Genomic DNA, 15,581 nt, shown 5'->3' with positions numbered 1-15,581 from the left:
GACAGAGGTTTCCATCATGTTAGCAGGCTGGGAAAGAGTGGCCAGGACACTCTACCTTCTCTGGTCTCATGTCTTCAGTTTTATTCCTGCTGCATCCTTACCTTTTTCCTAGGGTGACCCCAGCCAACTTGATCAGGTCTCTCATGCAGGGTGTCAGAAAAATGGGCTGCTCATCACTGTCCCCAGCCTCATCATAACTCTCTACTTGTTCTACCACAAACTGGGCATGTCGAAGGAGAGAATCCTCTGTAAATCGATTCAGGTTGAGCACAGAAGGAGGAACGGTGGTCTTTAAGAAAAACATCAGAAGTTTCTCTTAGGCTTCAGTAAAACTGTTCTAATCAAACTGAGAAATGGTTTCTCATTTTACATGTGAATTTTCTAACAATATCTACAGTGCATTTAAATAGACATGGATGCTAGTTTACAGAGACACTGAACCTCTCACCTCAATTTTATTGATCAAGTCTTCATAGGTTGAGTCTGGGTTGCTCTGCAGGAACTCAACCACAATCTTACTTATGTAGATCTTCTCCTGCATCACACTAAACAGCGGTGCATACTCTGGGTTGGGATCCATCAGAATGTATTCGGCAAAAGCTGAAGTAAACAGATATTTCAAAATAAAATAAGTGGTTTGAATCCAATGGCAGCTGAGAATGGCCAAAAGGCAGGGAGGAGTCTATGAAGACAATAGTCTAAACAACCGTCTAAGTCATTCCATATGCAAAAGTCAACAAAATGCAAAGTACATTCAGAGTTAACTCATCAGAAGTGGCCTAAAACAGCTAGAGAAGACAACAGGGGTGCTGGCTGGCTCACTCATTGGAGCATACATCTCAATCTCAGGGTTAGGAGTTCAAACCCCATGCTGGGTATAGAGGTAAGTTTTTTAAAATCTTTGAGATTTTTTAAAGTAATTTACTCATGAGAGACACCTAGAGAGAGGGGCAGAGACATAGGTAGAGGGAAAAGCAGGCTCCATGCAAGGAACCCGATACGGGACTCAATCCCAGGACTCCAGGATCATGACCTGAGCCAAAGGCAGATGCTCAACCACTGAGCTACCCAGGCCCCCATAAATAAAATCTTAAAAAGAAAGGATGGCTAGAGAATAGGACACTGGCCAAGTGATCTTATTTTGGCTCATCTTTTATTTTTGGAATTTAGTCTCGGTTTGAACTATAAGAATAGGACCTGCTCTTCTAATTGGAAAGTCAGGTCCAAAGCCAGTTATAACTCTAGAAAAGACATCCTAATGGAACATAACATAGTTCCTGACACAGTCACAAGTTAGCCAAATCTGTTCATGGGAGCCTGAGGCATCCCACCAGAGCCCAACCAAGCTCCATGGAAGACAGGAATGAAGGCCCCCTTCAGATTCTAGTACAGTCCACAACTGGCCACATACTTACAAGTGCTGAAGCCAATGAGCGCCTTTTCACCTCCATCAAAGCCAGTGATCCACCATTCATTTATGGGGCCAAGATTTTTGCCATTAACACCACCTAAGATAAGAAAAAAAAGTTTCCTGAAAAGACATGAACAAGAGCTAGGTCTCACATTTCAAACCCCAGAAGGGCCACTGTCACTGAGTGCCCCCTAGCTGACATCTCCTGTCAGCCAAAGGGGGCATTCCTCAGAGCCACCTGAACAAAAGTATGAAAATAGCTGCCCACAGCCGTCTAAAGTCCTAACTTTTAAGAGGCAGTAGTTCCAGCTAGGTACTGCTTTGTAGGTAAGCTTTAAGATCTCTGTCCCAAACATAACCTGGAACGTTCTACTTACCTTCAAGAGATGGGTCATCATCATATATTGGTTTTGCATAACCGGAAAAGAAGAGTTCAACATTCTTCTCAATGAGGCCAGTGTCGATTGGGCACAGGTGACCACGCTTACAGTACACACTAGGCAGGCAATAGAGAGTGGTTACCAGCCAGCCAGTGAAGGAAAGTAGAAGAAATATAGAGTTAAGTTCAGACTTAAGGAGATGGGACCAGGTGCAAGTCCTAGACACTTACCTTTTCAGTTGCTGATCTAGAACACCAGAACAGCAGTGTCCTCACCCAAAGAGTTCCACCCGATTCTCCCACCCATGCATCAAGAGGACCTGGATGTCTGCAGACCTAGGTGTCTACAAGGGTGACACCAGGAGATCAGCAAGTCTTATCAGCAAGAGGACACGGAACCTCATAAGGGAACAACTCACTACATCTTCCCTCGGCACACTGCTAACAGAAACACTGGTTTCTCAGACATATTCCACTTAGAGTTGTCCAACCATCACCTCCATCTAGCTCCCGAACGTTTTCATTGCCCCAGAGAAAACCACCTCTCCAGTAAACAGATACTACTTCCTTTTTAAAATTTAAGATTTTATTTATTTGGGCAGCCCGGGTGGCTCAGCGGTTTAGCGTCTGCCGTCAGCCTGGGGCGTGATCTTGGACACCCGGGATAGAGTCCCGCATTGGGCTCCCTGCATGGAGCCTGCTTCTCCTTCTGCCTGCGTCTCTGCCTCTCAATCTCTCTCTCGCTCTCTCTCTCTCTCTTCACGAGAGACAGAGAGAGAGAGAGAGAGAGAGCGAGAGAGAGGCAGAGACGCAGGCAGAGGGAGAAGCAGGCTCCATGCAGGGAGCCTGACATGGGACTCGATCCCGGATCTCCAGGATCATGCCCTGAGCTGCCCAAGATTTTATTTATTTATTCATGAGAGAGACAGACACAGGCAGAGGGAGAAGCAGGCTCCATGCAGGGAGCCTGATGTGGGACTACTACTTCCTGTTCTATCCCTGCCCCTGGGAATCCCCACTCTGTTTCTCTGCATTTATCCATTCATGATATTTCAAACACAGTTAACATTACAGAGTTTCACCTCAATAAAAAAAAAAAAAAAACTCAATAGAGCGTATTACATAATAGCATGAAAGAAATACAAAGATATGGGAAGGACAGGCTTCTGCATCATGTGGGAGGGCTAAATCTTGAGTTTAAGGGTACCTGCGGTCCTACCACCCAAATGTCAAACTTAAGAACATGAAATCAGGCTGCAGGGGGAGGGGAGGGTTCTTTCTGTTCACACCGGCCTCAAAGACTACCTTCTGCACCAGAGGTACCATCCCATCCCTCAGAGGCCCAGGTAGGCCACACTGAATTTTTTTTTTTTTTTTAAGTCTTTATTTATTCATGAGAGAGAGAGAGAGAGAGAGAGAGAGAGAGAGGCAGAGACAGGCAGAGGGAGAAACAGGATCCACGCAGGGAACCCAATGCGGGACTCGATCCCAGGACTCCAGGATCTTGCCCTAGGCCAAAGGCAGGTGCCAAACTGCTGAGCCACCCAGGGATCCCCATGAATCCTCAACTTATTTTTTTCCCCTTTTTAAAAGACTTCATTTATTCATGAGAGACATATAGAGAGAGGCAGAGACACAGGCAGAGGGAGAAGCAGGCTCCATACAGGGAGCCCGATGCTTCTCCCTCTGCCTGTGTCTCTGCCCCCAGCCCCGTCTCTCTCATGAATAAATAAAATCTTTAAAAAAGAAAATGCAAACATGAATACCTTGAGTTGAATTTCCCTACTACGTGCCAGGCATGACAGACAGACTTGGGTCATAGCTCTGGACTTAAAGTCCACTGGGATACTTGGACATATATCAAGGGAGAACAGGATATTGCAGACCTACAGAAGAGGAGGCTATAGTGCCCAGCCTGATAAGGTATCTATGGGCCATGTTGGTAGAGGTGGTATCAGGGAGAAATTCTAAGCCTCAGGCAGGGACAGGACACTAGTTCATATGGACCCTGCTCTTGACTTGTTTCCATTTGCCACTTTCAGCCTCAGTACCAGAGGTTAGCAGAGTCCCTAAATAACTCGGAGTCTGGCTCAAGTGGCCTGATGTGAGAAAGAACATTAGCCCTGCAAAGGGTGTCTTTAGTGCCACCTCCTTACCCTACAGGAAGGAGTCCACAGCAGACCCTCTCTCAAGGAGGAAGCCAAGAGATCCCAAGCTCTGACATTCCTGACTACAGCAGCCCTGGCTCCTGGGTCCTTTCCCAAGCCTCTCTGCTGAGAAACTCAATAGGGAGGCATGAGGGCATGAACATCAGCTATGTCAATATAGCATATTTCCCTGGCAGAGGTTTGGGCCACGCCCTGAGGATCACTGGCAGATGGACAGCATCCTGATACAGATCAGGATCCTGATCATGTCAGAGAGGGAGATACAGCCAACCACCAGCCACAGAAAGCATGAAATGTGCTGCAGAAGAAATGGACTGGGGATCTTGTCTGAGGGCAAGAGAACCTCTAACCTGCTGTAAGGCAGGGCTGTTACGGAAAGGATGCCCACCTGAGGACCACAATAGTTATGGCAAAGGCACTCCACTCCCACCATTCTCCACAGGAAGGGGTAAAGCACCTGCCAAAGCCTAAAAGAAACCATGGGCTAGTCCTGGAGTCAAGCTATTTCCCACAAAGAAAGCCTCAGAATAACTGCAGCCCCAGTGAGAAGTTGCTGAATGGAGGGTGCTGAAGAACACGGAGACTCTGTGTACTCAGAGGCTTGTTTGAGCCTTGCCAAAGGCACAGTCCAGATGCCAGGACCTTCACTAGAAAACTCAGGGGTCACTACCACAGCCTGAAAGGCCCTGCAGGATCTAACCCCCTCCCTGGCTCCATCAACTCCTGCTCCATCAACTCCAACCACACCAGCCTCATCACTGAGTCTTTCATGCTAATAGGAGTCCACTCCACCTCAGAGCCTTTATACCTGCTATTCCCTACCCCCTCCAGGGTCCGGGTGTGTGTGTGGGGGTGGGGGTGGGGGCGGGGAGTCCTCCTTCCCCAGCTATCCCCTCGGCTTATTCTCTATGCCAGGAAGGGCTCTGCTCAAGTCCCTTGCCCTCCATTCTAAACACATTCTTTCTCTCACCCCCACTCTGCTCACCTACCACGCTTGTCACATCTGTCGTAGCTATTACTACCTGACAGGCATAACTTTGTTTCTGCCTGCATGAAAGCAGGGACCTACAATGCTCTAACAACTAGATCAGCACCTGGCAGGTGGCTAGCCCTCATTTGAATGAACAAACCTCAGGGTGTATGCAGACTGAAGATTAAACACGTATAGTTTTAACAAACTACACAGCAAAGCTATACTACACTCCCTACCATCTTTGTGGTTATCTATGAAGGGTCAACAACTTAAGAAATGCTATAGGTTAGGAGCTAGAACTTCACTAGGATAGAGGGAAGGGGAAAAACCAAAAAGAAAACAAACAACTTCACTAGAACTTCAGCATCGTCAGGGAAGTGCTCTATTACAAAGAGCAGGAATGTATCTATTACCTGAAGCAGGTCAGTTTGTGTTGGGGAAGAGCCTCATAACTCTCAAAGCCAGACTCATTAGCATCGAAGATGGAGAGCTTCTCATTTGTCAACAACTGTGGCTCATCCACCTGAGAGACATTGGAGCATTAGGCAGAGGAAGAGGCAGGGAATAAAGGGCTGCGAGTAGAGTCGGGACTTACTGCGTCAGGAGGATGCTGTTCATACTTTAGTTCGGCATCATCCAGGTACTGTCCACACTGCACACACCGTAGAGGATGGGTCTGGGGGCATGGACACAGACAGTACTCAGAGGACCAGCTCTAGGCAACCCCACCAGCGCTGGAGCCCCGCTTTACTTCCCACTGTAGCTTTACCTTGGAGGACACTACTGTTTTGGTTCGAGCCATTTTTTTCTCATTTCTGAGAATAAAGAACAAGATTGTTTGGGTTTTTAAATCAATCAGAATGTGTAAGAATCTACCAAAGCTACACCTAATCTACCAACACAGATGAGCATCAGCTGCTGCCTCCAGAACAAGCTGGTTCCTCAGTGTCCCTTTACCACGTGGAGGGGACCTGCCTCACATAGAATTGGAGGGTTTTGGTCCTGAGCTCACAGATCCAATCAGATACAAAGATAAGCTAAGGCTGCTCCAGTAATTCACTAAAAACCCCTTTACTTTTCTTTCTAGAACCAGAATTTTAATAGGACCTGCTTTATACCAAGACAAAAATAAGTTCTTACGGTTCTTTGGATGTAGTTTTGCGCCTCTTCTCTTCCTAAACAGAGAACAAAAGAGGGTACGAAAGTGATTTACATCTGAATAAGGCTTCAGAATTTAATATACATGGTTATCACAAAACTTAGTCAGAGGCAAGGAGGAAGGCAGTCAAAAGGACCAGTGAGACCTGAGCCATCTGCAGTATATAAAGTCTTATATTCAAAATTCTTCTAACAAAAGCCTTCCTTAAAAGACTCCTAACAGAGCATTGAAAAAAGATATTTAGGGGCACCCGGGTGGCTCAGTCAGTTAGGCATCTGCCTTTGGCTCAGGTCATGATCCCAGGCTCCTGGGATTGAGGCCTACATCAGGCTCCCTGCTCAGCGGGGAGCCTGCTTCTCCCTCTGCCTCTGCTCCTCCCCCTTCTCCACATGTGCATGCAACTCACTCTCTCAAAAGCTTTTTAAAAAATTAAATGAAAAAGATAAAAGTAAATGTTTAGCTTTCTTGCACAAGCAGTACCTCACAAGTCAACAGCTGATGAAGGGTGCTATGGAATGAATTCAGTCCCTCTGAATTTCACACTGAAGCCCTAACCCAGAATGTAACTATATTTGGAGAAGAGGCTTTTAATGAGGTGACCAAGGTTGTAAGGGTAGTCCTAAGGGTAGGCCCTAGTCCAATAGGACTGGCGTCCTTCTAAGGAGAGATATCAGGCTCACAACTCTCCCTCCACTCACACAGAGAAGAGCTTGTGAGGACATGGTGAGAAGGTTGTGGTCAGCAACGGGGAAGAAAGGCCTCATCACAAACTAACCCTGCCGGCACTTTTATTTTAAACTTTCGATCTCTAAAACCATAAAAAAGTACACATCTCTCGTTTAAACCACCCAGATTATGGTATTATATTAGTCTGCTCAGGCCACCATAAAGAAAAGGGAAACTTATTTCTAGAATTCTTTTGGGTAAATGAAGGAATGAGAGAACTGGACTATCACCCCTTTGCAACTCCCAGTGACATAGATTTAGGCAATGACTGTTAGAAACAGCAAGTGAAAAGCCAAGAGGGACTTTATAAAGGATGTATCAAGCGGCAGCACTTCGGCCCAGTGATCAGTCTTAAAACCATAAAGAGATATCTGTGCCTTCTGGTATGACACAACAGGAAGCACCTGGCATCACCTCAGAAGTCCATTGGGAAACAAAGGGCCTGCTTCTGGTTAAGCCCCCAGACCTAACCATCAGTCTATAGGAGATAGGGCTGGAGAGACATTTAACACAAGAGGGGTGCAAACAACAAAAAAACAAAATCCAGAAATTCTACAGGTAAGCCAGTTCCTGCTATGAACTGCAAGGAAGAGGAGGGAGCAAAACTCTGGATGAGACAGGGCAAATACCAACCAAATTCACTGTACAGACCTCGTTTGGATCCTGATTCAGTCTCCACTATTTTTCTCATAGGCAGGGAAATTTGAACAGACTAGACCTGGGCATTGTGTTAACGGTGATCTTGTGATATTTAAAGAGTCATTTTCTCTTACAGGTAGTTCTTCTATAAGGATTTCAGTAATACACCTGGGATTTGTTCAGCATCATCCAGAGGTGAGCGAGGCTGGGAGAATGGGGAGGGACTGATCCAAACTCTGGACCATGAGCTGAGAGCTGCTATAGGTGGATGAAAATCCGAGGGGTTGCTACCTTATTCTGCCTACTTTGGGGTATGCATGAAAATGCTTCCATAATAAAAAGTTACCTTCCAAAAAAAAAAAAAAAATCACTTTGAAATGTAGAAAACAGTAGGATTAAAAAACAAGAGCTTACCTTTTCATCCTCATCTTTTTCCTCAGAAACTTGTGGTTTTACTCTTTCAGGTTCTTTCTCTTCAGGTCTCCGCTTGGCAGCTCTGTTAAGTTAACCAATACATGCCAAATATTTGCTCAGAATAACCATATTGCCAACTCACGTCAAAAATAACAAATTACTGCCCCCTTTTGAAAAGCAAAATACTCAGGATATACCTGGGCAACAGATTCTTCCTATACAATAAAGAAAGTCCCTTGTCATGGCAGTTCTAAAAGCAACATTGATAAGTTGTGGTAACCCTAAAAAGGCAGCCCTGCGCAGAAGCGCCCCATGACCCTTCCGATACGAGCCAAATGAGAAGTGCTGGGAGCTAAGAGATACACGAGACTATGCAGGATGGGACGGCTACCCAAGTGGCAGAGGCTAAGGGGTAAGGATGAAGCCCAGTTTAATTTCTCATCCAACCCTGCCCAAACAGATCCAATCTTCCAAGAGTAGCAGCATCTCCCAGTAAATCTCTACATCATCACAGATCTCTAGAACAATAACGAAAATTACTCAAAGGACAGCACAGAGGCACAAGCATTTCAACCACTTACAGATCTTTGGGTTGACTTCTGGGTCTCTTTTCATCCTAAGAGGGTAAAGCAGAGGAGGAGAGAGAGGGGGGGGGAAATTAGTTTCTGAGAAAAGAACAAGACCAAACTGCAAGTATCTGTTAATGACTGCAGCACTCTGGAACTGGAAAACAAGACAGGAAAATCTAGGCGGGTCTACAGGGTAGAGACGAGACTTCCAGTTTTTTTTTGTTTTGTTTTGTTTTTTAAGATTTTATTTATTTATTCATGAGACACACAGAGAGAGAAAGGCAGAGACAGAAGCAGGCTCCACGTAGGGAGCCCCACGTGGGACTCGATCCCAGGTCTCCAGGATCACGCCCCAGGCTGAAGGCGGTACCAAACCACTGCGCCACCCAGGCTGCCCGATACTTCCAGTTTTTAACTCCATTCCCTACCTCCTACAAAACAGAATTGACTAGGAGTTGGCAAACGGTTTCTATAGAGAGCCAGAAAACAAACCTTTTCAGATTTTGTAAGCCCCATGCTACGGTGCAAGTACCAACCCCGTCATTATAGCATAAAAGCAGCCAGAGACAATACGTAAGTGAAAAAGCACAGCAGTGTTCCAACGGAATTTATAAAAATGAGCAGAGGGCCAAATTTGGGCCATCATTTGCCAACCCAGCCCCAGGAAAGCTCATTGTAAAAGGGAGTATTACAGTCATTTAGCTTATGTTCGCCAAAATGCCTGTCATTCCACCTATCAATCTGGTCAGAAATGAAGAGGTCACACTGGCATTAGACAGCAGGAAAAAAAACAAAACAAAACAAAACACACACACACACAAAACTTAGCCATCTAGCATGGAAATTTTTTTTCTTTTTAAAGATTTATTTATTTATTCATTCATGATAGACCTAGAGAGAGAGAGAGAGAGAGAGAGGCAGAGACACAGGAGGAGGGAGAAGCAGGCTCCATGCCTGGAGCCCGATGCAGGACTCGATCTGGGACTCCAGGATCATGCCTTGGGCCAAAGGCAGGGGCTCAACCACTGAGCCACCCAGGAATCCCTAGCATGGAAAATTAAGAAATAAAAGAATTCCCAACACCATCACTAACTCCTTGTTATACACAGATAATCTAGCATCTTCTGAGCTTACATTCTAATTTATTGAGCTCATTTTCATAGAATAACAAGTCTATTAGTGGAGTTATTAAAAAAGAGAAGCTAACAATATTAGGGAAGGTCAAATGTGTGATCCTTCCATTCCTTTCTACCATGAGGCATGAGCTCCTGCCATTTCCGTCTGCAGAGAAGGGTGGTCTGACACCACCACTAAGATCTCTTTAGCGGGCCTAGAAAGGGATTCCAGCCAAGCACTGACAGTAAGATAACCAGTATCTGGACAGAAAAGGTGAGACAAGATGGTAGAGCAAGCTTAGAGGCAACACTAAATGGGTCAAATGCCACAGAACAAGAAGGGATGTTGATTGCCAACCAGGTCTGAAGTAAGGAAGTTCAAGACCTAGCAAGTCTGTGACCACGATCTCTACTGTCTAGATCTCAACAGACAAAAACCCCAGAGAGATAATCCTGGGATTATTCCAATTCAGCTTCTCTTAGACAGGGACTATCCCCCTTAAAGAGCTGGAGATTCCTGTGCTGTAGCCCCTATGCATGAATCCCCCTCCCCTGAAGTTCAGGTGGCAGGGCTGCCCTGCAGGTGACCTTGCCACCCTGTATTTTTATGAAAGCCCAGCCCTACTCCATGTATAAGGTCTTTGAGTTTGAATATGTCCACTTAGCTGAAATGGGGAGGCTGGGGAGACATAGACTCAGTATTTAGGCGGCCAGTAAAGTAGTACAGGTGTGCCTGATGTGGCTGAGGGGACACAGGTCAAGCCTTCTCATGGAGGAGATGGAGAAGCTGGATGCACACATACCTTTATCAAGGCACACACACAGGCCCTTACCCACTGGGATGGATAAATAGACAACTGAACGCTAACAGACATGCAGAGACAGCCACCAACTCCCACGAGGGGGATCACATAACTTTCTTAGAGTCACCCCATGGATAGGCAGGACAGGATTGAACCCAGAGCCCTGCCCCACACCATGCGTTCCAACCAAGTGGGAACAGAAGCAAAGTGAAATTTAAGAAACCAAGATTCAGTCTTTACCTTCTCGTCTCCATCCATTTCACCCTGCAGTCCAGTTCTTCCTTCTCTGTCTGGCTCCTCCTTAGACTTCGGTTTAGGCGTTCTGTCGCACAAGACAAAACGCACACACCCTGATCAGCTCGGGGAGCCTGACGCCATCGCAAGCAGCCCCAGTGAGGACTATACATAGTCTCCTCCCAGGACTTAGAACATGGATCGCCTTTCCCAGCTGAAGGGCAAATCTTCCCTGCAGGAAACCTGAAGGGCATTTATTACTTCAGAACCTAGGATGTTCAGAGATGCCATCAACATTTCATGTAAATGTTGCTGACACACCAGTAGCTTAAAACAAAACAAAAACCAGTAACTCCTCACCACACACACTCCACTGATGTCTTGTAACCTGATGGGAATTCTGATTGCAGTGGAAGAAGGCAAATGTCTGGCCCTGAGGTGGACCCTGCAGAGGTTCACAAAAGCTGGTCTGATGTGCAATCTGCATCAACAGCCATGGAAAGCCAACCTCACATAGTATCTCCCCTTCACGGCCCTGCCAGTCCATTTCGGTGTTCGGCCCACCCAAGACAGAGGCCTAGTCTCAACATTAACTTTAGCCAACTGGATGTCAACAGAAGCTTGAAGTACTTTTCACCTCTGCCCTCATGCTTTGCCACTGCCGCAAAAGCACACCCAGGCAGGCTTCATCACCCCCACTAAGCCTGGCCAAGATCAGCAGACAGTCACCAAGATGTAGACTTGTAAGCTAAATAAATGCTGTCTTAAGCCACTGAGCTTTAGTGGCAGTTTGTTATACCGTGTCCTCACAGCTATGAGTGAAGAATGTAGCTGCTCATTCAATGCCCTTTAATGCCACCTGACAAACTGCTTCCTGTATGAATACCACTGAGGAAGGGCCTGGGATCAAGATCAGCTGAGATCAACTGAGCTCAGCTTTCACTGTGGTGGTCTGACCTCCCATACACGTATAACTTACACACCTAATGCCCTGTCAAATCCACTATTTTTTTTTTTTTCACCAGAACACTTATTTTAGCAATTAAGTTTCACAGTAGGAATTACAAAGGCATGTTAACGATACTTACGGTTCTTTGGTTTGACTCCTGAGCCTCTTTTCTTCCTAAGGGGGGAGGGGGAAAGAAAAGCTAGTTAATTTTCCTTCATTTAGCCCTGATTTTTTTTTTTTTTAATTTATTTTAGAGAGAGAGGGAGAAAGAGCATGTGAAGGAAAACAGGGGAGAACAGAAGGAGAGGGAGATAAGCTCCAGCAGACTCCATGCCGAGTGCGGAGCTCAACACAGGGGCTCTATCCCAGGACCCTGAGATCATGACCTGAAACCAAGAGTCAGACACTTAATTGACTGAGCCACCCAGATAACATCACCAACCCTTGTGGGACAAGAGAAGAAACACATCACAGATCATTCTACTAGAAGAGATACTGGGAGTCTGACCACAGACAAGGAATTTCAATCTAGCGCAAAGCTCCTTTGGTCTTCAAGTCCACTAGAACTGTCTGTTCTCAAATGAGCTTGAAGTGTTCTAACTATAATTGCTGTCTAATATTAACTAGTATCAGCATAGGAAAGGTGACCAATTGAAGGCTAGCTTTAAGGACCAAATGGTTCAAAAATTATCATATATCGGGACACCGGGTGGCTCAGCTGTTTAGCGCCTGCCTTTGGCCCATGATCCTGGAGTCCCAGGATCCAGGATAGAGTCCCACATCGGGCTCCCTGCATGGAGCCTGCTTCTCCCTCTGCCTGTGTCTCTGCCTCTCTTTCTGTCTCTAATGAATAAATAAAATCTTAAAAAAAAAAAAATCATCATATATCTTAGCTACTTCCCTAGTCCCAATAACTGCACTAACCCTCCATTCAAGTTTGTAGGAAACTGCTAATCAATGTCTTAACAGGACACAAAACAGGACCTGATATTGCCCGCCAAAGGTTAGCCCTTTGTCATACAGGTCAGTACTGTCTAATGGTAAGGCTTCAGGTATCAAACCCCCATTCTCTCTCTGATCCCCTCCCTGGGGGTGGTGTCAAGTGGCACATCCATATTTCACAGAACTTTAAACTCTGATTTTACAAAGAAACTGGAGGTCTGGGGAAGACCTAGGGGGATCTGGTCTGATCTTAGTTAAGAATGCAACTCAAAGGGGTACCTGGGTGGCTCAGTCAGTTGAGCATCCATCTCAGTTTTGGCTCAGGTCATGATCTCCGGTTGTGAGATCAAGCCCCAGGTCAGGCTCCACACTCAGCATGGAGTTGGCTTGAAAGATTCTCTCTGCCCCCGCCCCCTGCCCCCCACCCCTCTGCCATGGTCTCTAAAGTAAAATCCTTAAAGAAGAAAAAGAACAAGACTTTATATCTGCTATGTTGTTGCTATAGAATTTTAGCACCACATGGAAAATTAGATTTCCACAAAGACTTGGTGAGGGAAGGAGGCAGATGGGCAAGGACATGGACCCAAGTTCTGTGACTGATAGAAGAACACAAAGTCCAGCAGACCCTAAGCCTAATGATGGTGTGCTTATCGCTACAGCTGCATAACCACCCCCCACCCTCGTCCAGGTAGAGAACCACAAAGAAAGTTTGAAAAGCATTTTGGCTAAGGTCAAGTCCATTTTGATAAGAGAAAGTCATTTTGTTCCTACACACTCCCCACTCCTGTGACCACCCCCTTCTCTTCCTAAAACCAAATGGGGACTCAAAGATTAAAAAGCACAGTTGAGGGCAGCCCAGGTGGCTCAGTGGTTTAGTGCCGCCTTCAGCTCAGGATGTGATCCTGGAGACCCGGGATCGAGTCCCAAGTCGGGCTCCCTGAATGGAGCCTGCTTCTCCCTCTGCCTGTGTCTCAGCCTCTGTGTCTCTCGTGAATGAATAAATAAAATCTTTAAAAAAAATAAAAAAATAAAAAGCACAGTTGACAAACTTGGATGTGATCAGGCTTTACTTTTTCCTCTCTTTCTTCCTCTTCATCCATGTGTGTTCCAGGTTGTACTCTCTCCGGTTCTTCTGCAGGGAGTGCTCTGGCACCTCTGTCAAGCAAAGTAGCACACAGCCCAAGGGTGACTCCCCCAAACTCCTCCCCTGCAACCGCTTTTCATAAGGTCCTCTCTTCCTACCCAAGAAAGCAATCTTCATCTCAGAAGCCTTGAAAGGCACATATTACTTTAATATTTAATAGGACCTTTAAATGGGGATCCCTGGGTGGCTCAGCAGTTTAGCATCTGCCTTTGGCCAGGGGCGCAATCCTGGAGTCCCGGGATCGAGTCCCACATCGGGCTCCCGGCATGGAGCCTGCTTCTCCCTCTGCTTGTGTCTCTGCCTCTCTCTCTGTCTATCATAAATAAATAAATCTTTAAAAAATAATAATAATAATAGGACCTTTAAATCTGGTTCTGACAACTGCCAGTTGCCCTCAATTCATTCTTTAAGAATTCTACATGAATTGAAGGTTAGTAGTCTGACCTCAAATTCAGCATTCTTAAGCCATCTATGGTCACCATGGTAACTCACAAGAAAGCTCTTTAAAACTCTTCAGAAAAGTCATTCCAGTAATGAAGATTGCATATTGTACAGAAAAGATATATTAATTATTCTTACTGTTCTCTGGATGTAACTCTCCGTCTCTTTTCCTCCTGTGTGGAGAGAAGGGAAGACAAGAATCAAAGAAGATCAAAATGAAAAGCATGAATGAGAAAGTATTCACTACATTTGGTACAGTTGAACATGGCAGAGGGTCTGGCTTTGGGGAAAAAGATCTGGGAAGCCACCAGTCTGGTAGTGATGTCCCATCTCCCTCAAAATAAAGGGGAGGCCCAGAAGTTGGCCCCGTACACATCCGTGTGCCAGAGCTTGTCTAGTGAGGCTATGTAAAAGAATCCAAAGATCCTTCACCTTCCATCAGTAATTCTTTAGCATTAGGAAGAAAAAAAAAGTAATTTGAGATTCACATTAGCAAGGAAGAGTAACAACCTCAACTGGACATCAGCTCCTTTCAGATGAGTACTCTAGTGTACCATTTCTCTAAATTCACACTATTTGCCATCTCCAGGATATCTAGGTATGTTAAAAAGGGATAAAAATATTTGGATGATGAAATAGATCTGTACCTTGTTTGAGGTGGAGGTTACAATAATCCATACATGTGAGAACATACGTGTGAAAACCAGTAAAGTCTAGATTGTACCAATGGCAGTTCCTGGTTTTGCTACTGTATTACAGTTATAGGAGAGGTTAATCATTGGAGAAACTTGGGTAAGCCACACAGAACCTCATTGTATTCTATTATTTGAAACACATGAAAAAAATCTGTCTATGTATATACCGAAAATTCTGCCTTCAGACCTGAGCTATATCAGCTCTTCCCGGAGTCTTCAGCTTGTTGGGCGGTCTGCATGTTTTACGCTTGCCAGCCTTAAATGCATGAGCCAATTACTTAAAATTAATCTTATAGTCTATTGGTTGTTTCTTTAGAGAACCCTAGTATAGTTTTTTTTTTTTTTTTTTTTTTTTAAGATTTTATTTATTCAGAGAGAGAGAGGCACAGAGACACAGGCAGAGGGAGAAGCAGGTTCCATGCAGGGAGCCCGACATGGGACTCAATCCCGGGTCTCCAGGATCACACCCTGGGCTGAAGGTGGCGCTAAACCACTGAGCCACCGGGGCTGCCCCCTAATATAGCTTTATACTAACTAGTATACTAATATATTCTCTCTCTCAAACAATATAGAAGAAACTGATAAATCCTTTCTCCTCTTTGGAAGTTCAGGGAGAAGGGAGAGCTATGCACTAAACATTCTTTTGTACTAAGAAATTTTACTAAATGCATAGAATACCCATTTTTAAAACAGTAAATTTTCAAAGATTTTTTTTTTTTTAAGATTTTATTTATTTATTTGTTCCTATGAGACAGAGAGAGAGAGGCAGAGACACAGGCAGAGGGAGAAGCAGGCTTCTCTGCTGATGTGGACTTGATCC

General features: G+C 45.3%; 1 protein-coding gene across 6 annotated transcripts in view; it reads right to left on the bottom strand.

Annotated features, from left to right (window-relative positions):
- DNMT1 (DNA methyltransferase 1) overlaps nt 1-15,581 on the bottom strand; it is a 59,572-nt gene that overhangs the window by 22,189 nt on the left and 21,802 nt on the right. For 3 of the 6 annotated variants that reach the window (XM_072787342.1, XM_072787343.1, XM_072787340.1), the window contains exons 7-20: nt 14,205-14,239; nt 13,531-13,636; nt 11,679-11,713; nt 10,597-10,678; nt 8,451-8,485; nt 7,870-7,951; nt 6,072-6,106; nt 5,701-5,746; nt 5,527-5,607; nt 5,345-5,454; nt 1,789-1,907; nt 1,416-1,508; nt 449-600; nt 102-289 (exon numbers count right to left, since the gene is read on the bottom strand). In XM_072787342.1, coding sequence (XP_072643443.1) covers nt 102-289; nt 449-600; nt 1,416-1,508; nt 1,789-1,907; nt 5,345-5,454; nt 5,527-5,607; nt 5,701-5,746; nt 6,072-6,106; nt 7,870-7,951; nt 8,451-8,485; nt 10,597-10,678; nt 11,679-11,713; nt 13,531-13,636; nt 14,205-14,239 — 1,199 coding nt within the window. Of the gene's footprint in view, nt 1-101; nt 290-448; nt 601-1,415; nt 1,509-1,788; nt 1,908-5,344; nt 5,455-5,526; nt 5,608-5,700; nt 5,747-6,071; nt 6,107-7,869; nt 7,952-8,450; nt 8,486-10,596; nt 10,679-11,678; nt 11,714-13,530; nt 13,637-13,985; nt 14,005-14,204; nt 14,240-15,581 lie in introns of those variants that run through there. The other 3 variants (XM_072787339.1, XM_072787341.1, XM_072787344.1) reach the window with 2 other exon arrangements.

This window comes from Canis lupus, chromosome 19, assembly GCF_048164855.1.
Source record: "Canis lupus baileyi chromosome 19, mCanLup2.hap1, whole genome shotgun sequence".
Taxonomy (NCBI): Eukaryota; Metazoa; Chordata; class Mammalia; order Carnivora; family Canidae; genus Canis; species Canis lupus.
Note: the sequence above shows the minus strand (reverse complement) of the source record. Positions and strands in the feature narration are given on the sequence as shown.